The 26,267-nt window shown below is 39.7% G+C and overlaps 1 protein-coding gene across 18 annotated transcripts in view; it reads right to left on the reverse strand.

Annotated features, from left to right (window-relative positions):
• The window catches only part of PIKFYVE (phosphoinositide kinase, FYVE-type zinc finger containing), an 89,535-nt gene extending 63,626 nt beyond the window's left edge, over window positions 1-25,909 (reverse strand). For 6 of the 18 annotated variants that reach the window (XM_064286740.1, XM_064286734.1, XM_064286739.1 and 3 more), the window contains exons 1-9: window positions 25,779-25,878; window positions 20,479-20,926; window positions 18,594-18,774; window positions 16,096-16,248; window positions 15,669-15,704; window positions 12,771-12,889; window positions 11,726-11,897; window positions 4,748-4,955; window positions 2,854-2,943 (exon numbers count right to left, since the gene is read on the reverse strand). In XM_064286740.1, coding sequence (XP_064142810.1) covers window positions 2,854-2,943; window positions 4,748-4,955; window positions 11,726-11,897; window positions 12,771-12,889; window positions 15,669-15,704; window positions 16,096-16,248; window positions 18,594-18,765 — 950 coding nt within the window. In that variant the 5' untranslated portion in view covers window positions 18,766-18,774; window positions 20,479-20,926; window positions 25,779-25,878. The other 12 variants (XM_064286742.1, XM_064286738.1, XM_064286737.1 and 9 more) reach the window with 7 other exon arrangements.
• Window positions 25,910-26,267: the final 358 nt, after the last annotated feature.

Here is a 26,267-nt window from a genome sequence, read left to right on the forward strand (position 1 = left end):
TGGGGAAAATCTGCCCTAGAGGAATTAGAACAATTGGCAAAATAAGAATGCATACTATATACCAGATAATAGAAATTTATCACTGTTAACTTTGCTGAATTTGTATTGTGGTTACACAAAAGAATATTATTGCTCTGAGGAAATACTTAAATACTAAAAAACACTTGTCTGAAACTTACTCTCAAATGGCTTAGAAAAAAATGGTACGTATATTACATAAAAAGTGACAAAACAAATGGACAAAATATAAATAATTAATGAATCTCAATGAAGGATATGGGAGAGCTCATTTTACTGCTCTTACAACTTTTCTCCATGTTTCAAATTTTCTCAAAATATTTAAAAATTAGGTAAAAATAAGAACTAAAACTCTCCAATAGCCTGCTACCTCACTCAGAGTAAATGTCAAGGTCCTTACAACTAATTGCAGTATCGCTCTACTCCAGGTCTGCAGGACTCCTTGTCACTCCTCACCAGGAGTGTTTCTCTCAAGAATGTGCTATCCCCTTTGTTGTCTTGGTTTACTCTTCCCCAAGACACCCACATGGCTCATTCCCTCACCTCCTTCCGATCTTTACTCAAATGTCACTTTCTCAGTGAGGCCTCCCCTGGCCGAATTATTTAAAACTTCAATCCCCACCCCACTCCCTATGCTATTCTGTGCTTTAAATTTTTGTCTTTTCCATTCACTGCTGTATTCCCAGCACTAAATGTGTATGTAGTCAATAATTACTTGTTGAAAGAATAAACTGAAAGTACACCGTTGTTGTTAGGTACCATCAAGTCAGTTCTGACTCCCTGTTGTTGTTAGGTGCTATCGAGTCCATTCTGACTCATAGCAACCCCATGCACGACAGAACAAAACACTGCCTGGTCCTGTGTTGCACTGTTGCAGCCACTGTATCAATCTATCTGGTCAAGGGCCTTCCTCTTTTTAGCTGACCCTCTACTTTACCAAGCATGATGTCCTTCTCCAGGGGCTGATGTTATCCCTCTTCATAACATGTACAAAGTAAGTGAGATGAAGTCTCACTATCCTCGCTTCTAAGAAGCATTCTCACTGTACTTCTTCCAAAGCAGTTAATTCTTCCTCCTGGCAGTCCATGGTATATTCAATATCCTTCGCCAACACTGTAATTCAAATGCATCAATTCTTCTTCAGTCTCTCTTCATTGTCCAGCTTTCGTATGCATACAAGGCAACTGAGGATACCATGGTTTGGGTCATGCACACCTTAGTCCTCGAAGTGACATCTTTGCTTTTTAAGACTTTAAAGAGATCTTTTGCAACAGATCTGACCAATGCAATGTATCACTTGATTTCTTGACTGCCATTTCCATGGGTGTGGACTGTGGATTCAAGTAAAATGAAATCCTTGACAGCTTCAATCTTTTCTCTGTTTATCATGATGCTGGTTATCAGTCCAGTTGTAAGGATTTTTGTTTTATGGATAAGGTGTAATCCATACCGGTCTGCAGTCTTTGATCTTCATCAGTAAGTGTTTCAAATCCTCTTCGCTTTCAGTAAGTAAGGTCGTGTCATCTGCATATTGCAGGTATATAAGTCTTCCTCCAATCCTGATGCTACATTGTTCTTCATATGGTCCAGCTTCTCTGATTAATTGCTCAGCATATAGGTTGAATAAGTATGGTGAAAGGATACAAACCTGATCCATACCTTTCCAGATTTTAAACCACACAGTATTCCCTTGTTCTTTTCGAACAACTGCCTCTTGGTCTATGTACAGGTTTCACGTGAGCACACGAAGTGTTCTGGAATTCCCATTCTTTGCAATGTTATCCACAATTTGTTATGATCCATACAGTCGAATACCTTTGCACAGTCAATAAAACACAGGTAACAATCTTTCTGGTATTCTCTGCTTTCAGCCAAGATCTACCACCTGTCAGTTCGTGTTACTGTGGTAGCTTGCATGTTACTGTGATACTAGAAGCCACGTCATCAGTATTTCAAATATCAGCAGGGTCATCCATTGTGGACAGATTTCAGCAGAGCTTCCAAAATAAGACAGACTGAGGAAGACCTGGCGATCTACTTTTGAAAAAACTGGCCAGTGAAAATCTTACAGATGGCAACAGAAAGTACATTAAACCATGCTAATTTAGATGTCTAGTTCTTCAGGTTTATAACCACTTATTCAGAACCTAAGCTTGCAACAAAGAAAGCATTTTCAGTGGGTAGGTGTGGGTGTTAGCAAGATTCCAGTGAAGTGAAAAAAGTATGTAAGTAGAATGGTATAGGCAACTATTTCAAGGAATTTGGCTAAGAAGAAAAGAAATAATTGAGAACACAAGTAACTGGAGGTAGAACATGAAAGTGGGTGTTAGTTTTGAGTAAGTAAGACCCGCATTTGTTTAAATGGTAAGGAGTCAGCAAAGAGAGGTGTACTACATAACATCCATGGGTGCCCAATAAGAAACAGGGAGGGAAGGGGTCTAGAATGCAAATGGAGGAATCAGCCTCGGTTAAAAGGCAGAAAAGAGAAAAAGGATGGCTCCAAATGTCATCAAGATGCTAACTGGTAATAAAAGCTGAGAAAGTTCCCATCTGGTTTATTTCCCCTCTTTGCTATGTACTAAGAAGTGAGACCATCTGCTGAGTGAGAAAAGAAGAGGGTATAGGTTCAGAGATCTGAAACCGATGGAGAACACTGGAAAGTGCCATTGGGAGAATGTAAGCAAGTACTGACCAGCAAAAAGAAAATAACTTAACTCAGCTTCTACAGCTAGAAGAAAGTATAACAACCAATCCCATCCTTCACTGTCTATTCTTCTCATTACTATGAAAAGAATTGAAAATAAGACAATAAAGTGTTTTCACTTGGCAGTTTACCTATTTCGAGCAGGAGATTTTCCAGCATCCTCCTGAACAGATACAAGTCTTGTGGACAGTGCAGTATTGGAGGAGTCTGGATGAATCAAACTATAAAGAAAATAAGAAAGCAGTGAGATCATCTGGAACAGTAAAAGGTAAACCTATATTTAAAGTTTTTAATGAGGTACTTTAATATTCCAAAGCAGATTAAGTATTTTTCTCTGTAATAATGGGATTGAGTCATTTTTAATTTTTTCTTTAACTAGTGTGAATACTGTATATGGTTTTTATCTTAAGTACACCAAATACCAAAAGACAGTAAACGAGTTTACTAAGTATGCTGAATGCCAATAAAATAATAACATTGGTTAGATGGGTAATTTACAGAACTCCTTTCCACATCATATGTACAAGACTGGAGGAAGTTTACTGTCCTAGATTTTCTGAGACAACCCTGAGTTTAAACATTTTATTTTCAGTCCCCATATCCCACTGGAATAGCACTGTAGAGTCAGACAAACCCTGGCCAAGCACAGGCTCCACCTCTTACGAACTGTGTGACCTTGGGTACATTACTTAATATCTCTCTGAACCTCAGCATACACATCCATCAAAAAGAGAAAGCAGTGCCTCCCACAGAGACATGATGACTAAAAGAGAATGAACCTAAGCAATTAACAGAGAGCCTAAAGTTTAACTACTACGCTACCTTTGGCACCCACCCTACATCTTTCAGACAGCTTTCATACCTAGTTTGCTTCATTAAGTCACAACTGCCAATTCTGAGCTCACACAACAGGGCTACACTACAACTATAGGGCATTACTAACCAAAGTAATCAGGAGCTGAAAAATCCCTATGCTTTTTAGAAACTGTTTTATTAAAGACAGATTTTGAGAATTAAAAAAAAAAAAAAAAAAACTTTAAAGAGTCATGATGTCACAAACACCCAGCCACCCACCACACACTTTAAGAAAAAGCATCACCACAGGCTTTGAAGTCTCTGTATTCCCTGTCCAATCCCACTTCCCAATTTCTTGCCTCGATGACAGAACTGTCCTGTTATATTTATCATTCCCTTGCTTTTCTTTTTACCACACTTTATCCATAGACGATGTACTGTTAGTTTTGTATATTTTTAACTGCATGTATGATTAGGTGACTGTCCTTTCTACGTTACGTCCCTGAGATTCATTCATGTTCAATGTAGCTGCCGATTCATTCATTTTTACTTCTGTATAAAGTCGTTGATCACATACTAATAATCCTCCCACCCTTAAGAGGTAATGGAGAAGATAACTTACCAGAAAGATGTTAGTGAAAGCTCTAAGTTCTTTGGCAATGACAAATTTGGTATTATGCTTAAGAAAACAATTTAGCTGAAGAAAACAATCAGAAACTGATGAACTTAATGATTCTAATTCCAACAGTTCTAGCTAACTGCCAACAATATCCCCCCCTACCAGCACACTTAGAAATGTAAAAAAATATACAATGTTTCTTAGAAAGGAAACAATCTAATTTTTTTTTTTTTAGATTGTATGGGCATCCTCCTTAACAAGGCTACATTAGGAATTATTCATTTCAATTACTTCTGTTGTCTAAGGAATCACTCAACAAATACTTATCAAGATCATACACATGCCATGCATTATTTTTAGCGCCAATGGTAGAGCAGTGAACAGGAAGATATAAAGACCCTCCCATCATGGAGCTTACATTCTAATTAGTCAATATCACAATCCATAAACATCTTCTCTGAACCTTTTAGACGCCAAGTCAAGAAAAGGAAGAAAATAATGAATTTGGAGGAAACATTCAAAGAAAATAAATGTTAACCAAAAGCACTCATAGGTCACAAAACTATCAGTATTTCTAAAATACAAATAAAATTATATTTAACGGAAGCTACCTTTGCCAGGCCAAATCATCCTCTAAAAATATGTTGCGGCTGGCTTTTCTACTCCCAACAGGTGTTCGGGGTTCACTCGGATCGAGCACAGACACAGAACAGGCAGAATCTGAAAGAGCATTCAAGTCTTCCCCAATGGAATTGCTGTCTGTGGAATAAGCATAACTTAAGGCTATTTTTCTACAGTATGTACAAGCTCGGAGGTCTCCTAGAGAGAGAAAAAATTAAGTAAAATTGGTGTTAATACATTACTCAACAGAGCATTTTAAATCCTTAATCTAGTAACAGAAAAAGTCTTCAAGTGAAGACTACCAAAAAAGACATTTTTAAGAAGTTATATAGTTAGCTCTTTTATTTATTTGCAGGAGCCATCATTATGATAAATTCATAAGATGTCCCAATTACCTCAAATATATGAGTCAAAAACGACTTTACGGTACCTAACAACAATTTATGAATTAAGAAAATACAATCCACTGATACTAGAAAACTGGACTTAAAAGAATTATTTTTCAAGAGTCTAAAATAATGAATCTACCAGAGACAGTAGGTTCAAGGAGGAAAAGAATTTTTAGTTGAGTAAATAAATAAAAGTAAATAAAACGTTTCCCACAAAGCAAAACGTTTTCCCTAGGCAACAAAAGGAAAAATGTTAGTAAAGGTCTCTATTGTGAAGCCCTATAAGGCCGCTATGAGTCAGAACAGACTTGACGGCAATGGCTTTGGTTTGTGTTTTTTATTGTGAAGCCAAGAAAATGGCCTACGCGAGGAGTATATTTTAAAAACTAGCTAATAGAAACTGGGCTTACATACAATATGCAAGATGGAGCTAAAGACTAGAGTGGCTATAATGAAATATTCTTGGGAGGATATTTAATACCTGAAATGTGAGCAAAACTCAGATATTGGTTGGAAATAACCTTCAAATTACCCTCAATTTCCCTTTGTTTTTAATTTCTCAAAAAGTACAAATTAGGAGGATCTCACAACCACCAAGGTAGGAGAGCCAGGAGTGGAGCATGTCTTTTGGACCTGGGATCCCTGTGCTGAGAAGATCCTGAAACCAGGAGACCAAGAGAGAGAAAGGAAGAAGAGAGAGACAGAGAGTTGTAACACCGCAGACGGTGAGAAGCAGCGGCAGAGAACAGTGCAGAAGAACCACGAAAGAGACCAGCAAGGGGCGGCCTGGCCCACAGAGCAAGAAAGATGAGTGCCTTCAGGCAGGAGGCTTGCTGGTGGAGTAGGGTGCCTCCGGACACTTGGTGAACCTAGGTCCTAGGTTTGCCAACCCAGGAAGCTGGAGCTGAGCACCACTGGGCCAAGGCTTACCAGCAGAGCGCGATGCCTCAGGGCGCTTATGGGCAGAGCTAAAACGGCTCCGTAACGCTTGCCTGAGCAAGGCAAAAGAGAGGGACCAGAGAGAAGTGTGCCTATGGACATGGCTGAGAAGAGGCCGTCCTGATCAAAGAACTGTATCCTGAGCGTTCCTAAACCTAAATTGTAACCTATTACTTTCCTAATAAAGCCCTGAACTGTGAGTGTGGTCTGTGAGTGTGGTCTGTGAGTTCTGTGTAGCCACTGCAACAAATTATCAAACTCAGTAGTGAAACAGCCACTGCTGTGGGAGGGACGGCTGGTGTCAAAATTGGTAAAAAGGGCTGGCGAGAAGAGGTATATCCGACCTTCACCTCATAGCACTCAGTCTTGGGCTGCTGATCTTGATTCTACAACCCCCTTGTGATGTTAGAGGTCAGGTATCTCCACCACGCCATTTTTTACAGTTGGTGTCAGAAGTAGGGATCATTGCAATGGCTCTAGACTCATGGAAGCACAGAACTTAGAAAGAGAAAGAAGGGGCATGGGAAGGTGAACCTTTTGATTCTTAGATGGTTACTTTGTTACCTACAATGGCTGAAAGGAAAGTAACAAATGTCATGCTGCAGCTGAGGGGAGAAAAGCTGCATCTGGAGTGGTCTGGAGCAGGGCCCAGGCCAGTTAAGTGAAATGAATAATAGGGGACCAGTTCTCCTGATTCCACCCAGCCAGAGACTGGCCATATGCATATGAATTGGAAGGTAGTTAAGGTATGGAGAGAAGAATATGAAACTGGAATGTTTAAAAAAGGGTTTATATGTTTATCTGAATGTACTAGGGATACTGAATGTTTCTCCTACCTTATATTGTAAAACAAACCTAAATGTATGATAGAAATGAATATTGGCTCCAGGCATACCTCGTTTTATTGCACTTCACTTTATTGCACTTTGCGCTTATTGCTTTTTTTTTTTTTTTTTTTTTTTACAATTGAAGGTTTGTGGCCAACACTGCATTGAGCAAGTCTTCGGGTGCCATTTTTCCAACTGCATGTGCTCACTTTGTGTAATTTTGGTAATTCTCAAAATGTTTCAAACTTTTTCATTTCATTCTGTTATGGTGATCTGTGATCAGCCATCTTTGATATTACTATCATAATTGTTTTAGGGTGCCACAAACCACGCCCATATAAGATGGCGAACTTAATCAATAAATGCTGCATAAATTCTGATTGCTTCACTGACTGGCTATACCCCTTCTCTCTCCCTCTCCTCCAGCCTCCCTATTCCCTGAGACATGACAATACTGAAACGAGGCCAATTAATAACCCTTCAAGTTAAAGGAAGGGTCACATGCTCTCACTTTAAATCAAAAGCTAGAAATGACTAAGCTTAGTGAGGAAGGTATGCAGAAAGCTGAGACAGGCCAAAAGCTAAGCCTCTTGCACCAGTTAGCCAAGTTGTGAATGCAAATAAAAACTTCTTGAAGGAAACTGGAAGCATTCCTCCAGTGAAGAAGAAAACAAAATAGCCTTACTGCTAATGTGGACAAAGTTTTAGTGGTCTGGGTAGATAAAACCAGCCACAACATTCCCCTAAGCCAAAGCCTCATCCAGAGCAAAGCCCTAACTCTCTTTGATTCTATGCAGGCTGAGAGGTGAGGAAGCTGCAGAAGTTTGAAGCTAGCAGAGGTTGGTTCATGAGGTTTAAGAAAAGAAGCCGTCTCCATAACATAAAAGTACAAGGTCTTCCGAAGCAACAAGTGCTGATGTAAAAGCTGCAGCAAGTTATTCGGAAGATCTAACTAAGATAATTGATAAAGATGGTTACATTAAGCAACCGATCTTCAATTAGACGAAATAACCTTATATTGGAAGAAGATACCATCTAGGACTTTCATAGGTAGAGAGGAGAAGTCAATGCTTGGCTTCAAAGTTCCCAAAGACAGGAAGCTCTCTTGTTAGAAGTTGATGCACCTGATGACTTTAAGTTGAAGCCAATGCTCACTTACCATTTTGAAAATCCTGGGGCCCTTAAGAATTATGCTACATCTACTCTGCCTGTGCTCTATAAATGGAAAACAAAGCCTGGATGAAAGCACATATGTTTACAATATGGCTTACTAAATATTTTAAACTCACTGTTGAGTCCTATTGTTCAGAAAAAAAGATTCCTTTCAAAATATTTACTGCTCATTGACAATGCAGCTGGTCACCCAAGAGCTCTGATGGAGATGTACAAGGAGATTAATGTTGTTGTCATGCCTGCTGACACGACATCCATTCTGCAGCTCATGGATCAAGCAGTAATCTCAACTTTCAAGTCTCAATATTTAAGAAATACATTTCATAAGGCTTTACTGCCATAGGCTGTAATTCCTCTGATGGATCTGGGCAAAGCAAATTGGAAACCTTCTGGAAAGGATTTACCATTCCAGACGCCATTAAGAACATTCGTGAGTCACGGGACGAGGGCAAAATATCAACGTTAACAGGAATTTAGAAGAAGTTGATTCCAACCCTCATGGATGACTTTGAGGTATTCAAGATTTTAGTACAGCAAGTAACTGCAGATGTGGTGGAAACAGCAAGAGAACTACAATTAGAAGTACAGCCTGAAGATGTGACTGAATTGCTGCAATCTCACGATAAAACTTTAACAGATGAGGAGTTGCTTCGTATGGACAAGCAAAGAAAGTGGTTTCATAAGACAGAATTTACTCCTGGTGAAGATGCTGTGAACACTGTTGAAGTGAAAACAAAGGGTTTTTAATATTACATAAACTTAGTTAGAGCAGGGTTGGAGAGGACTGTGACTCCAATTTTGAAACAAGCTCTACTGTGGATAAACGCTATCAAATCATATCGCATGCTACAGTGAGATCTTTCGTGAAAGGAAGAGTCAAGCTTCATAGTTCTTATTTTAAGAAATTGCCACAGCCACCTCAACCTTCAGCAACCATCACCCTGATCAGTCACCAGCCATCAATACTGCGGCAAGACCCTCCACCAGCAAAAAGATTATGACTCGCTAAAGGCTCAGATGATAGTCAACATTTCTTAGTAATAAAGTATTTTTTAATTGTGACATGTACATTGTTTCAGACATACTGCTACTGCACACATAACAGACTACAGTACCCCAAAAAAGCTGAGTGCCTTTGAGCAGGAAGCTTGCTGGTAGAGTAGGGTGCCTCTGGGTTCTTGGTAGAGTTAGTTTTTTTGGGACTTGGAGCTGAGTGTCTTAGGGCCAAGGCTTACTAGTGGAGTGTGGTACCTTGGGGCGTACTTAACCAGCAAAGCTAAAAGAGCTTTGTAACACTTGCCCGAGCAGGGCAGAGGCCAAGCGCCAGAGAGACGTGTGCCTGTGGGCACTGCTGAAAAGAGGCTGTCCTGATCGAAAAACATCATGTTGAATGTTCCTGAACCTGAACTGTAACCTGTCACTTCCCTAACAAACCCCTTAACTGTGGGGGGGTGGGGGGAGTACAAATGAAATGAAATATAGCAGAATGTTAACCCATATAAAAATATACTCAGATTAAATTACATTAAAAATATAGTAGAAATTTAAGACATATAAAAATAAAGTGTACCTAAATTTTAAAAAAAAAAAAGTTTACTTAACACTTTAAAATGTTTAATTATTGAGAAAAAAAAGTTAAATTATTTAAAAATGTAGTCCTGCCTAACTTTAAGTTTTCATTTCTACCCTGTATTTCTGTATCATTTTTTGAGGGATTTACCCATTGCCACCTAGTCCATTCCAACGCATAAGGGCCTTACAGGACACAGCAGAACTGCCCCATAAGATTTCCAAGGCTGTAATCTTTACAGGGAGCCCAGGGGTGCAGCGCTTAAGCATTCAGCTGCTAACCAAAAGGCTGGCAATTCAAATCCAGCAGCCACTCCTTAGAAATCCTATGGGCCAGTTCTGCTCTGTCCTACAGGGTCCCTGTGAGTCAGAATCAACCAGACAGCAATGGTTTTAATCTTTACAGAAGCAGACCACCACGTCTTTCTTCCACAGAATGGATAAGGGGCTCGAATCGCTGGCGTTCTGAGTGCTTAACCACTGCACCATCAGGGCTTCTCTATAACATTTTAGTGAACTAAAAAAGGAGCTAAAATAATTAAACTTTACTAATAACATGTTATTTAACAATTCTACCTTAAAACTTTTTTTTCCATTAATGTTAGAAAACCAAAGCGACATGGAACAAAAAGCTTCTGAAAGTCAATTATGCTGTGCTTTTACCAAAATTACTACTAAGTATAACAAACGGGGAAACCCTGGTGGCGTAGTGGTTAAGTACTACAGCTGCTAACCACGAGGTCGGCAGTTAGAATCCACCAGGTGCTCCTTGGACACTCTGTCCTATAGAGTTACTACAGGGTCGCTATGAGTCGGAATCAACTTGACAGCAGGGTTTGGTTTGGTTTTGGTTACAACAAACAGCTTTTCATTTTTTCATTGTAAGAATGCTATCATATGGTACTCAGTTTGCATGTATTTTAATCAAAATTAAGTGTCACTTGTTCCATTTTACTCATTCTTGACACCATAGTTAAACACTGCAAGCTAAGTGTTAAGACAGAAGGCTACACCAAGTGCTATGACAGCACACAGAACAGAACCCCAGCCCAGTTTTGGGGTAATATCTCACTAAGAAGAGTTTCCCACCAAGGGGAAGGGAGACATCTGGGGACCTCAGGGAAGAGGAAAAGTTCTAGGTGGAGAGACCATCATGACAAAGTCCTGGATTTAAAGAAAGCAGAGAACATGACCCAGTGAAAAACTATGAGCATTACAACAGGTAAAGGCAACAGGCTGACATGGCAAAAGAAAAAGGTAAGCAGAAGCCAGGAAAAGAAGAGCCTCGGTGACCATATTAACAAGATAGGATTTTATCCTAAGGTAACGAAAGGGTATTAGACAAGGGAATACCCTGACACGATCAAATTAGCATTTTACAAAGAATACTGAATAGAGTGTGAAAAATGAATTAGAGGTAGAGAAAAACTAAAAGGAAAGAAGTCTTTTGAAAGCTGTAGCCATAATCCATGTAAACAATAACGAGAGTCTGAACTTTGTAGCAGTTAAGGTGAAAAATGTGAATAGAGCCATGGTAACAAAAATAATATGAAAGAGATGGTAAGAGTGTTCTCTCTTTGGTAACGTCTACCCACCTTCCACTCTCAAGTCACTGTATAAATCCACACACCATTGTTGAGTTCTTTTTATTTCAACAAATAACGTAAATTTTCTGTATTGGTAAAATTCTATTATGTTCCTTACTGAGAATATAAGAAAGATGCAATTTGCTGAAGCAGTGTCATATAACTCACGGAAGATCTGTACTTTGCAAAACAAAAACTGTCATAGTAATCTAAGTTAGTAATCTACTCTATCTTTTCTAACGAATTTTAGTGCTCCTATAGTTTTTTGCTAGCATCGATGATTATCTGTCTTTTACTCTCTTTATGTACGTTCCCACTTACTTCATTATTCAACTGTAAAATCCTCTAGAACGAAGCTGTGTCTCATTCGCCTTTGTGTCCTCCATGTCTTACATATAAAGCCCAAGATATGGCTAATACGGGTCCTGTATTGTCACTATAAAGACGACCTTTAAAAACTGTAAAACTCAATAAAACGCACTTACCTGTGTAGCCCATAAATTTTCCAGGGATTTCTTGATTACAGCAACGACTGCAGAAAATCTGCCCACACAGTCGGCAATGGTGCCTACGTCTAAAGGTTGTAAATTTCTCACTACAGTCATAGCACTCTTTACACTGGCTATCTGGCATCCAATATTGCTTCAGGTCACTATCCTGAAACAATAAACATGTGTAAGACTTCTCAAAAGTACTGATTATTAAGATACAATGGCAAATGCAATCCTAATCAAAAATCCAGATTTCTTTGGCAGAAATTTACAAGCTAATTCTAAAATTCATATGGAAATGCAAAGGGCTAAAATGGCCAAGACAATCTTGACGAACCTAACTGTACCAGCCATCAAGAATTATCCCAAAGCTATGGAAATTTCAAATGGGGTATTGATACAAGGATAGAAAAAAAATGGAGCTATAGAACTCAGAAAAGTGAGTCCTGGACAACCCTCACACGTATATGGATTTATGACAAGATTTATAATGCAGTCAGGGAAGGATGATCTTTTCATTAAAAAATGATGCTGGGTTCAACTAAAAAAAAAATTGAGCTGGACCCCTATGCTTCACACAAATAATACAGCTTCTTAAAGAAAGGAAACCCTGGTGGCATAGTGTTTAAGAGCTACGGCTGCTAACCAAAAGGTCGGCAGTTTGAATCTACCAGGTGCTCCTTGGAAACCCTATGGGGCAGTTCTACTCTGTCTTATAGGGTCGTTATGAATTGAAATCAACTTGATGGGAACAGATTTGGTTTTGTTTTTTAAAGAAACATCAAAGAATATCTACTGACGCTGGGCTAGATAAAAACTTCTTAAACAGAACACAAAAAGCACTAACTATAAAATAGGAAAACTGATAAATTAGACTACATTAAAATTAAGAACTTATGGGTAAAACAATATGGCACTCTTAGCTGATAGTATTACAACCTGAACTTTCTTTCAAGTGGTATTATGCCATTTTCAGTGAGCACAGCATCAATTCCCATAAATGCTTAATAAGTAATCTTATAAAGCTTCTAGACAGTACCTGGCTTTTCCCCTCCATGATCTCCTTCAGGCGTTTTAATACTGTACTGAGGCTTCGAAGCTGAACAGCTGTACGAGGGTCATGACCTCCAAAGTTAGGTTCTGGTTTCCTTCTTGCATCTGATTTGGATTTGGAAAAAAAAGAAAAAAACCTCGTCAACAGTCCCCAGTATCTACATACAATAATATATATGTGATTCAAACTGCCTCCTGTTGTCAGCATATGCTTACGTTCTCCCAGCTAGTGATACAGATTGAGTTTAGTCTTTATAAGCATAAGATAATGTTGAAAGTGTTTATTACCATGTAAAACAGTGTTTCATAAGCAAGTAAGGGGCCCTCATGCCTAAGACATTGTCTGAGACCACTCATGGTTTTAAGGCCTGTGACAGGAGCACTGCTTAAATGGACCAAAATTCATTAATGATTTCTTAGGCCCTTTGGTCCCAACCCATAACAAATATCCACTAAAACATTAGCAGAAGAAAAGTAATCCCAGAGTATTAAGCTAGCTTAATCTTCAAAGTCCAACAGGTAAACAATCTGGTCCAACAGTTCAGTAAAGTCAAGATCATGTATCCAAAGGTCTTGTCAAGATCATCAGAAAGGAATTTAATAGCCCAGCTCCCAGAGATTCTGACAGACTTCAGAACACCCAGGATATAAATTTTGCCAGAGATCTTTGATCAATGTCCAAGCAAATTAAAACTGCCAGAGGATTATTAAAACTCTAACCCCACCCCTCTTACCCCTTTTCTCCACCACTCCCTATAGCTCCAAACAAAAAGGATCACTCTCATTTGAGATATCAAGCCTGAAGCCAGATCTACCAATAAAACAAGCCCAAATTCCAGCTCTGTGGCCAGAATGGGATCTGCCCAGCAAAGCTGTCACTTATCATTTCCTTATGACAAGATTACAACTAAAGTTTCTACCTGTTCCCAAACTCTGGTAGTTGTAAAGCCTAAGGATGAAATGGAGGTAGTTTTACTAAATAAAAAGGATGAGCTTCCCTATTCGCTTAGGTCGTTTAACCTAATAACTATGGCAGAGCAAGAGGGAAAACAACCCCCCTGAATATTCCTCAAACTTATTTGCTAGTTTTGTTTTAGATGTTCTTTGTTTTACTTTGGGTGGGAAAGGATTACAAGGGGACATCTAGAGGTCGTACCTAAATCTAAATTTATAGTTCCCCAAAATAATCACTGAAATAATTATCTAAATCTGAACCTATATTTTAAAATTTTGAAAACTTTCTATAAATCCAAAACCCAATGCCGTCGAGTTCTTTTAATTTCAGCATGTACCTCAGATGTGTTGTTACTAGAATACGAAAGTATAAGTGCTAGAATGACCAAGTTTTTCACGAGTCTCAGAATATAAAGCAACTGTTCACAATTCATGAGTTGAAAAATGAGACAGATGAAGCTGTTAAATCATAATGACTGTGCTCCCATGCAGGAGAAACAATTAATTGTGAAGCGCCTTGCATTTAGCCACTTAGAAATAAGACAAAGTACTAAGAGCATCACTCACTAGAAAAGGAAGAGTGAGACTTGTTCTCAACCTGGAACCAACGAAACCACAGACCTTGGATTAAAGAGAAAATCTCATCTAGCCCTTTGCCCTCAGGTAAATAACTTTAGTTGCTCCTCTTGTAAAATAGATATTAGAATATTAAATGACTTTCCTAAGGTCACCAAATCAAAACCAAACTCACTGCCATCGAGTCGGTCACAACTCATAACAAATCTACAGGACAGAGCAGAATTGCCTCATAGGCTTTCCAAGGAGCTGCTGGTGTATTTGAACTGCCAACCTTTTGGTTGGCAGCCAAGCTCTTAACCACTGCACCACCAGGGCTCCTCCTAAGGTCACAGAGCTAGCAAACTATAGAATTACAGCCTTTTAGAAGGAAAGGAACTTGACTGATTAAACAGTCAGAAGCTTCAAAAGCTCAAGAAGCTAGGGTAGCATAACATAATCAAGTGGGCTGGGTAAAATACAATCAGGAATAGTGGGGACTGCAGTAAAGTGGACCTTACAAGCTTCACCTAGAAACATTTAAATCAAGTTTTATAAAAACATCAAAGACAAGTTTTTTTCCTCCGCTCACCCGCCTTGTGATTCTTCCTTCCAACTGGCTGATGAAAACCAGGCTGAGGCTCATTGCCCTAGAAAACCTGCAGAGGTAATGAACGCAGCCAGCTCTTTAGTCCTTAAGGAGAAACTCTCCTGCTTGGTTTCTCCTCCTTATCCTGCACAACCAGAAGACGGATGTTCTGAGCCAAGTCTTACCTAGTAATAAAATACCCCTCTGCAGACCACCATTAGCTGTGCCTATTTTTCACTCAAGGGCCTCATGGGGAAGAGTGGCCAGACCAGGCAGGATCCCTTATTCCAGGATATGTGTCTGACTCCCAAAACTGCATTCCTTTCCTCTATTATGCCTACTCCCACTGGCTTTCTTCTATCACCTTTAACTGGGCAAACTACTCCCCTGAGTTTAGCAATCTAACAGAAATACAATATAAACAACTTCAATTGGGCAAATTATTCCCCCGAGTTTAGCAATCTAACAGAAATATAATATAAACAACCTCGTTTTCCCTGATCTCTCAATTCAGGCACTGATCTCTCCAGTCCATACTCATGAGAAGTGTATGAAAATGACAGAGATGATGGCTGTGCAGTAGGCAGAATGGAGAACAAACAGGCAAGAGCAGCTCAGCTTATCCAGCCACGCTGACAGTTTGCACCCCAACAAGGACAAAGGCCAAGAGCAAATGGCAGCCCACTAATGGAACTGAGAGAGTTCTGCAGTCAGAGGCATGCATATCACATTTCGCTAGCCATCCCAACAACAGGTGCAGAATTCATTCACAAACCTGAAACTAACCTGTGCTCTCCTGGGGATGCTGCAAACTGTTCTCTGCTGAAATCCAAGCAAGTAATTAATCAAAAGCAGTCAAGAGATCTCTGTCTTGCCTAAATCAAAGTTTAATGAAATGTTTACGAATTTTTTCTAGGTGTCAACAAATTCTTTCACTACCTACATAACAGTCTTACTAATTCTGAATAACCCATTGCTGTCGAGTCGATTCTGACTCATAGCAACCCTATAGGGCAGAGTAGAACTGCTCCATAGTGTTTCCAAGAAGTGGCTGGTGGATTCGAACTGTCGATCTTCTGGTTAGCAGCCAAACTCTTAACCACTGCACCACCTGACTATTCAAAACAGCAAAAAGTCAGTAACAGCTTGGGAAATACAATGACCATGGAAAAATCTAATGTACAGAGATGAATCAAATAGAACACTGTTTTACCTGATACAGTTGAAGATCGCCGATGGAGTCCCTCATTAAGCGGTTTTTTATAAGGTGTAGGTGACCTCACAGATTGTGTCCTTACAGGAAGCTGAGGGCTGGTCCAACTTCCACTCAGAGACTGCTGCTCTCCCTGTCCCCCTTCTGCTCTCTCTGTAGCAATGGAAAGCCTGGTATTATTTGAAAAACTAAGACTCAGAGTTCAGCAACGAGAAATAAGAACATGAAATTTTTTAAGCAAGAATGTATCCATGTATTACGTGCATAATTAAATATTAGTTTGTTTTCTTAAAAAGAAAGAAAATCAAGGGTGGCAAAATTACAATCCAATAATCACACCATTGGTATACGTGATCCTCTGTTTGTTTTCCTTTTCATTAGTAATTTTTTGAGCACAAAGGAAATACAGGCAGTCCCCGGGTTACAAATGTCCGACTTACGTACAACCTGTAGTTATAAACCAATCCCGTAAAGCTTGTTATATTAATACTTCAAGGTGTGTAACAATGGTTCATAATAACATATGGGTGCTACTTTGCGATGCACTTCAAAACATTACTATTATTATTACTGTGCTATTATTATGTTATAGATGTTTTAGTGTATCTAGAAGTATTTCTTTAATTTTTTCATGCATAGAAAGGTACACTATATACTATACTAAGGCAAACATTTGACTAACTGATACTAGATACAAACCATACCTGTTCCAACTTACGTACAAGTTCAACTTAAAGTCGGACTTAGGAACAGAACTCGTTTGTTATCCGGGGACTGCCTGTATAATGCAAGCTTCGCATGAAGGCGGGGGATTTCTGTCTGTTTTGTTTGTGAGATGGAACCCTTGCAGTTAAAATGGTACCCAACGCATAGTAGGTAGTCAGTAAACATTTGCTGAATTAAAAAAAACAGGATCAATCTTATGACAACTAAATATAATGTGGTATCCTGGATGGGATCCTGGAACACAAAAAGGACATCAGGTAAAAACTAAGGAAATTTAAACATGTACTTTACAAAAAAAAAAAATCATCTCTATGAGACTAAATAGTCAACATTTACCCTAAAACAAAGATAAGGGTTGGGGCGGGGGGGGGGCATGGAAGCTAGAGAAATGGAAACAGAACAAAAGAATGGAAAGAAAGAGAACGCTGACACAGTGTAAAAAATGTAACAGATGTCACTGAACAATATGTACAGAAATTGTTAAATGTGAACCTAATTCGCTGTGTAAACTTTCACCTAAAACACAATATTAAAATATATATATATACACGCAGATATGTACTTTACTTAGTAATGTTGTTATTGTCATTGTCAGCCCCCAGTTCATATGATCCCATGCACAACGGAAAGAAATGCTACCTGATCCTGCACCACTCTCACGATCAATTGTGAATCAGACCCACTGTGATCCATAGGGTTTTCATTGGCTAATTTTTAGAAGTAGATCCAAAAAAAAAAAATTTTTTTTTTCTAGATCACTAGGCCTTTTTTCCTAGTCCATCTTAGCCTGGAAGCTCTGCTGAAATCTGTTCGGCGTCACTGCAACACGGAAACCATCCTTGTTAGGTGGTAGCTGCACATCAGGTGCGCTAGCACAGGAACTGAGCCCAGGTGAGACATATGGAAGGTAAGATACTGGTTCATTAATTATAACAAATGTACACATGAATGTCCGATACTAAAAATAGCAGAAACTCAATGTGAGAATATATAAGAACTCTATACTATCTCCTCAATTGTTCTGTAAATCTAATACTGCTCTAAAAAATAAAATGTTTTTAAAAAAATCACTATCTTAAAAGAAGACTAATAGGAACTTCTGTAGGTTAAACATTACTACCGATAAAATTCTATTGAGTTAAGAAAACTATTAACTCCCCAAATTCCTTACAACAGGATTACTTATTAACACATTTCAAATAATATAATCAAACGTAAAGCAAAAGATGTAGACCACATTTTTTTATTCTTCTTTCAAATAAATTAATATTACTTAAAAGAGCTCATTTTAAATTCTCTTCATTTGATGTAATTATATGTTCACCTTACTCTAATGAATTTAAGTTAACAGTAGGCCTGCTGGCAACTTCCCATTTTTGAAAAATATAAATCTTTCCTCCCATGTGCTGCTCTTTTTAGTCTCATTGCTTCAATTAATATCTTTTCGCTATAAATTCCCAAAAGAACAAGTCCATTCTTTGAACTTAAGGAAGTTGAAGCATATGAACAATTTTTTAAAAGTTGCTATTTTTTTTTTTTCAAAAAGGAACCTCCTTAACTTTATTTTCAATTCAGACCTCCAGTTACCAATAATTAATAAGACTACAGTAAAAATTTTACCTTTCCCTTCTCACACAGTAAACCAGGGGACCCAGGATTAAAGCTATCACCTTGTTAATATTTCACTTTCTTGCAAAGACATGTCAGGAAAGTTAACAGAATTTCAGAAAATCAAAAATGTAGATTCTCTGATCTTTAAAAGTAAGTCTTACCTTTGTTAAATCGAAAGAGATTTACAAAAGAGCTATATGCAGATTTAAAAGGAGGCTCATCCTGATCAGGAGTCAAAGGCTTAAAGTGTGTGAGGTGAGAAGGGCTAGTAGGAGATGGAGGCAAATCATTAGCCGAGTCCAGTGTTGGGGAAGCCTTGTCATCTGTGGCCATTTCATGAGTCTATGAAATAAAAGAAGCAAGAAAAAGATACAAGTTCATCAAAACCCCACTGCAGTCGAGTCAATTTCAACTCATAACAACCCTACAGGATAGAGTAGACTCGCCCCACAGTTTCCAAGGCTATAATCTTTACGGAAGCAGACCGCCACACCTTTCTCCCATAGAGCAGTTGGTCAGTTTGAACTGCCGACTTTTCAGTGGGCAGCCGAGCACTCAGCCATTGTGCCACCAGGGCTCCTTTACACATTCCTCAGGAAGCCCAAGATTCATATGCCAAACACCATCCAATATCCGGAAAATCTGACTCTGTGAAAACTCAGACGTATAAAACCTAAGCAGTAAATAAATAAATCTAGGTTGGTGTAAACTAAAATTAAGACTTGAAAACACTACTGTCTCAATCATAAGGCAACCTCAACCACCTAAAACTATGATTACATACAGCCAATCTAAGGTAGAGTTTAAAATAGCAGTATTCAAATAACAGAAAGTATCAAAATAAATGAAATTTGGAGACAGGCATAAACGTGAGCAGTCAAAGAGAAAAAAAAAAATTTCCAAATCACTTTTAACTTTCATTCTTAGTTTTGTGTTTTGTTTTTTTTTTTTTTGGAAGGGGGAAAGATACTCTAGCTCTTTTCAAATTATAGGGAAGCTGATTTTATACAAACATATAAATTCCTCAAGGCTTTATTTTACTTATTTTTTCCTTTTTATAAAATAATATAAAAAATAAATACTCCCAAGAAAAAGAAATTATCCCTTAATAACATTTCTCTGTAACCTCGACAATTACCTCAAGCTACACCTCATAACCTGTAACAACTATCCGAATCTCTCCATCTTTCTTCCTGGGCACATGAACCTGGCTTTTCTCCCTTTAAGCCTAAACACAAACAGTACCCATTAAGATGAGAATCTTCTTAAAGGGCTTTGTTTAAATTATCAAAAATCATAATTCAACCAAAGCAGTAAAACTAACCACACCATCAGATGGAGATTACAGAAAAACCTGAGGTTTACTTTCTGCCCTGGTGGCGCAAGAGCTAATTGCCTGGCTGCAGGAGACAGACCTGGTGATCAGCTCCCATAAAGATTACAGCCAAGAAAACCCTATGGTGCAGTTCTACTCTGTCACACAGGTCGCTATGAGTCGGAAATCCACCTGATGGCACCTAACGACAACAATTAATACTTCACCCAATACCAAAACCAAAAGCCCATTGCCATCAAGTCAATTCTAACTCATAGTGACCGTGTAAGACAGAGTAGAACTGCCCCACAGGGTTTTCAAGGAGCAGCTGGTGGATTTGAACTACTGACCTTTTGGTTAGCAGCCAAGCTCTTAACCACTGCAACACCAGGCCTCCTTAATAAAAGGGAAGAACTATGAACTATATCCCCCATGTGTCTGTCAGTTGTCGAGCAGCTAAAGCAAAGGGAAGAATTGATGAAGTAAAAGAACTGAAGAGAAGATTTCAAAGGGCGGCTCAAGAAAACAAAGTAAAGTATTATAAAGACATCTAAAAAGAGCTGGAGATGGAAAACCAAAAGGGAAGAACATGCTCAGCGTTTCTCAAGCTGAAAGAACTGAAGAAAAAATTCAAGTCTCGAGCTGCGACAGTGAAGGATTCTATGGGGAAAATATTAAATAATGTAGGAAGCATCAAAAGAAGATAGAGGGGATACACAGAGTCATTATACCAAAAAGAATTAGTCTATGTTCAACCATTTCAAGAAGTAGCATATGATCAGGAACCGGTGGTACTGAAGGAAGAAGTCCAAGCTGCTCTGAAGGCATTGGCGAAAAACAAGGCTTCAGGAATTGATGGAATATCAATTGAGATGTTTCAACAAACAGATGCAGCGCTGGAGGTGCTCACTTGGCTATGCCAAGAAATATGGAAGACAGCTTCCTGGCCAACTGATAGGAAGAGATCCATATTTACGCCTATTCCCAAGAAAGGTGATCCAACGGAATGTGGAAATTATAGAACAATATCATCAGTATCACACGCAAGCAAAAGTCTGCTGAAGATCATTCAAAAACAGCTGCAGCAGTATATCGACAGGGAACTGCCAGAAATTCACGCCGGTTTCAGAAGAGGACGTGGAACCAGGGATATCATTGCTGATGTCAGATGGATCCTGGCTGAAAGCAGAGAATACCAGAAGGATGTTCACTTGACTATGCAAAGGCATTTGACTGTGTGGATCATAACAAATTATGGATAACATTGCAAAGAATGGGAATTCCAGAACACTTAATTGTGCTCATGAGGAACCTTTACATAGTTCAAGAGGCAGTTGTTCAGACAGAACAAAGGGATACTGATTGGTTTAAAGTCAGGAAAGGTGTGCGTCAGGGTTGTATTCTTTCACCATACCTATTCAATCTGTATGCTGAGCAAATAACCCAAGAAGCTAGACTATCTGAAGAAGAACGGAGCATCAGGATTGGAGGAAGACTCATTAACAACCTGCATTATGCTGATGACACAACCTTGCTTGCTGAAAGTGAAGAGGACCTGAAGCACTTACTAATGAAGATCAAAGACCACAGCCTTCAGTATGGACTGCACCTCAACGCAAAGAAAACAGAAATCCTCACAACTGGACTAATGAGCAACATCATGATAAACAGAGAAAAGATTGAAGTTGTCAAGGATTTCATTTTACTTGGATCCACAATCAACAGCCATGGAAGCAGCAGTCAAGAAAGCAAAAGTCGCATTGCATTGGGTAAATCTGCTGCAAAGGACCGCTTTAAAGTGCTGAAGAGCAAAGATGTCACCTTGAAGACTAAGGTGCGCCTGACCCAAGCCATGGTATTTTCAATCCCATCATATGCATGTGAAAGCTGGACAATGAATAAGGAAGACCGAAGAATTGATGCCTCTGAATTGTGGTATTGGCAAAGAATATTGAATATACCATGGACTGCCAAAAGAATGAACAAATCTGTTTTGGAAGAAGTACAACCAGAATGCTCCTTAGAAGCAAGGATGGCAAGACTATGCCTTACATACTTTGGACATGTTGTCAGGAGGGATCAGTCCCTGGAGAAGGACATCATGCTTGGCAGAGTACAGGGTCAGAAGAAAAGAGGAAGATCCTCAACGAGGTGGATTGACACAGCGACTGCAACAATAAGTTCAAGCATAACAACGATTATAAGGATGGCACAGGACCAGGCAGTGTTTTGTTCTGTTGTGCATAGGGTCACTATGAGTTGGAACCAACTCAAGGGCACCTAACAACAACAACATGAACTACATACAACTCTGATCATTAAAATGCTAGTTTGTAATCTATACAAAGAGGACATTATACTCTTGTAAAATTCTTTTCACTTTCAAAATCGTATCTACCACCCCATTTTACTTTTACAATGATGCTGGAATGCACACAGAGCTGGTCTTATTACTACATTTTACCTTTGAGGCAATCAAGGTACACTGAACCTAAAACAACTTTCTTGAGGGTCACACAGCTGGTCAAGGTTAAACCAAGTCTCACCCGAGAATTCTCCCTTAGATTAAAATTATCTTTATAGCTCTTCACAAGCTTCCAATTCTGGCCTATCTCAGTTCTCCAACAACTACTCAAGACTCCTGGCTAATATTTTGATTGTTAATTAATTAATACAACAAAGCAGAAATGAAAGCACTGATGTCAACAGAATTTTGGCAATAAATGTTCACTGGAAGGGAGGGAGAGGGAAGTGGATGGGGAGAAGAAAAAAGGAAGGAGGTGGGAAGGAGAGAGAGGAAAAGGAAAAGGAAGCTCTCTAATAGCATCATCATTTTGCCACGGGGTGGACATCAATGCTAGAGTATCATTGTGGTCCATATCATAGCACAAGGGATTGGGAAAGAAGCTAGTGATTGACCACGTGTAAAAGAAAAGGCACTGGAAAGGACAATGCGATGGCAATAGATCCACAGGCCTCAGAAAACGACTCACATTCTACTTTGACGCAAGTAATAACAAAAGTGGAGTTACAAACTTGCCTATAAGAGCCTTACTATTACTTCTAAGGGCCATCTATACCCAAAACTTTTATTACAGTCTAAATGCTTTGGAGATGCAGGATAAAAATCACCACAAATAAAGTCTCTTAAAGTATACAGAGACTACAGGTGCAGTCTCTGAAATATAAACACAATCACACAGAATTAACCTGAATAATTACATAATGACACCCAAAAAACCCGAAACCAAACCCACTGTTGTCAAGTCGATTCTGACTCATAGTGACCCTATAGGACAGAGTAGAACTGCCCCACAGTTTCCAAGGAGCGCCTGGTGGATTTGAACTGCTGACCTTTTGGTTAGCAGCCGTAGCACTTACCCAGCATACCACCAGGGTTTCCACAATGTCACCAGTGTCCCAAAAAAAAAAACCTACCTACAACTCATTCTTTGACAACTTAATAACTGTTTATGATAAACTAGGCTCCTTTCTAACTGACAGGTAATTATTAGAAGTATTAACCTACTTATCCAAAGACCTCTCATATATTACCAATACTTTACCTCCTCCCATTTCTAGGCTACTAGTATACACAAACCTACTACATGCTCTCTTGCTGGTAAAGCCAATCAAAAGGCTAATCCAGTGGCATCAGGAGGAGAGTGCGGGGCTGGCTGCACCTGGTACCACTGTCAGATATGGTGATGTCAAAATGACTATCTATAAAAAATCCCTGTACTTAGTTATAACAATAGAAACATCTTCCATAAGCCCAGCTTACATGTATCAGTATACCTACAAGGCTAAAACTCTATGCTAACTTACTTTTTGAAGCTTCTAACGCACTCTGGTCAGAGCTGTTATTATTACCCAATGACAACACTTAGAATCACGGGGTTTCGTTCACACATGCTACAAGCACACGCTGTTTTCACTGCTGCTGCTGCTTTTACAGTCACTGATTTTGTCAAATTTTCTGGTGTTTTAGCTACAATATTGTGCTAATTAGCATTTGTGAATCTATATCTGTAATTTCTTGGAGACTGAAATAGTACCATATTTTACGCAAATAACGCAGCCTTCTACATTTATCAACCGTAATGTCCCCCCATGAGGTATTTTCGTAAGTGCACTATGCTAATTTTTTTTTTTTTTTTTACAGCAACATGTAAAAAAAAAATGGCATAACAGCACTTAGGAAAATACCTGGGGCGGGGGGCAGAGTTGGCAAATAAATGTATAAGGCCTGTGCTATCTGTGTAAAAATATAGTAATTAAAGAAAAAAGAGTGACATACGAGAATTACAATTTACAAGTAACATTAGTACAAAAATCATTACCAAGGATTCTGTATGCTCAGGTACAAAAGGAGGTCCATGGCGGAAAAGGGTGACACCATGAGTTACTGCACTAGGTGACGCTAACCCTAGGCTAGTATGAGTCTGGTCATTTCCAAATAACTTTCTTTAAATGCTCAAAACTTATCTAACAATAGATGATAGCAGAATACTATAAATGTTAGCTTTCATCACCATTTTTTTTGTTCGATTTTTGACAGACATGCCAAAAGAAACACTACAGAAAAACCACAATGTGACCCATATTTACTCTTCCCAGCAAGAAGAAAAAGGGAGAACACAGGAATGTAATCTCGATTTACAGAAGATACTCCACCTGTTCAGTCTCTGTCCAAACCAAATGAAAAGAAACTAAGAACGTTTTCTGTAAGAATCCCAATGGAGTGGGAGTGTTTTGGAATGCCAGAGAACATGATTCAAATAACTCAAAAATGTTGTTGTCCATCAGTGAGTCGATTCTGACTCACAGCTACCCTATAGGACAGGGTAGAACTGTCCCACGGGATTTCCAAGGCTGTAATCTTTACAGAAGCAGACTGCCGCATCTTTCTTCGCAGAGCGGCTGGTGGGTTCCAGCCAACCTTTTGCTTAGCAGCGAAGCACTTTAACCACTGCCACCAAAAACCAAAACGCACTGCCATGGAGTCAATTCCCACTCACAGCGACCCTATAGGACAGAGTAGAATTGCTCCATAGGGTTTCCAAGGAGCAGCTGATAGATTTGAACTGCCAACCTCTTGGTTAGGAGCTGAGCTCTTCACTACCACTGCCACCAGGGCTCCTTAATTGAAAAATAAGAGTGCAGTATACCAAGAGACCACCTCTCCTGTCAATATGGTACAAATTCTACAACACAGAACATATTTAATACTAGAAAATTTAACATATATACACACCAGATAAACAGGAACGACTTGCTTTATACAGAATTCTAGCATTTCTGATATTTCTTCTTGAGTGTCTTAAGAATGATAACCTCTAAACTGGACAGAAGATCCTATAAAGTCTGAAAATATCCATCCATTCCATACTGGGTTTTCTTCCAATCCTTCTAAAGGGAACATTCCAATGAAAGGGGAAATACTAACTGGGAAATCAAGTCTCCTCCTTAAATAAGACTTTAAGATAATTTGAAATGGAACGGCCCCACTTGCAGCATACATTATATGTTAATTTTTTTTTTTAATTCCACCGTTGGTATCGTTTCCGTAGTTCACGAACTTTTTTTCCAGCCTACCAATGCACCTCTGATACAGACTCATCCTACAAAAAGGAGGAGGAATTGGACTATGCATCTCCAAAATAAGTTCAGGCACAAGGGACCGGAGAGGGGTAACGGAACTTCAAGTGTTTCCAAGGAAACCACTTCAAGAACAGTTCGACCCGGCTTCCCTCCCTACTCGCCAAACAAGGGGCGGCCGGGGAATCCAGGGGACCCACTAATTACGGGGACCGGTTCTCTGCCCTCCCCTGGCCTGGTCGCACCCTGGCCTCCAACCCTTGGGTGTCGAGCCCCGGTTCTCGCCTTTACCTTGGCTTCCCTCTCCCGCTCTGGCCCCGAAGCTCCCGAAGTCGGCCTCGTCCCTCTCTCTCAGCTCCTCCTGACCGCGCCCCAAACGCCCTCCCCTGCCTGCGCCCTCCGCCCCGGCCCCGCAAGCCCCCTTTCCAACCTAGCCGCCGCTTCGCCCCGCTGAAGCGCAGGAAGCGAGACTCCCGGGGACTACGGGCACCGCCGGCGGATGCGGCAGGAAGCGAAGCCGCTTACATGGTTGATGCGGCTCCTAGCTTCCCCCCAAGGCTCCGCCCCCTGTTCCTCCTCACCTCCAATCTGCAACCCTTTCCGGAGATAGGCTCCTCCCCCTCACCCCTCCCGCCAGGCATTACGATCAGATGCAAAGGCAGAAGGAGTACAGCCTAGATAGAGTCGTCCACGACAGCCCGGCCGAGCTCAACGCCTCAGCCTTCGTAGAGGAAGCCACATCAGCTGCGCGCGTGAGCAGCACGCGTGCATGGTCACCCGGATGAGTGGTGCCTGGACCGCGGTTACTGTGTTCGAAAACGTGGGCACCGTAATATGTTACCGCGCTCAGCGTTCAGCTCAGGTTAAGAAACAGGGTTCTGTTGTCACAATTGGTTGACTCCGCCAATAATTAGCAATA

Source organism: Loxodonta africana, chromosome 6 (genome assembly GCF_030014295.1).
Source record: "Loxodonta africana isolate mLoxAfr1 chromosome 6, mLoxAfr1.hap2, whole genome shotgun sequence".
Lineage (NCBI taxonomy): Eukaryota > Metazoa > Chordata > Mammalia > Proboscidea > Elephantidae > Loxodonta > Loxodonta africana.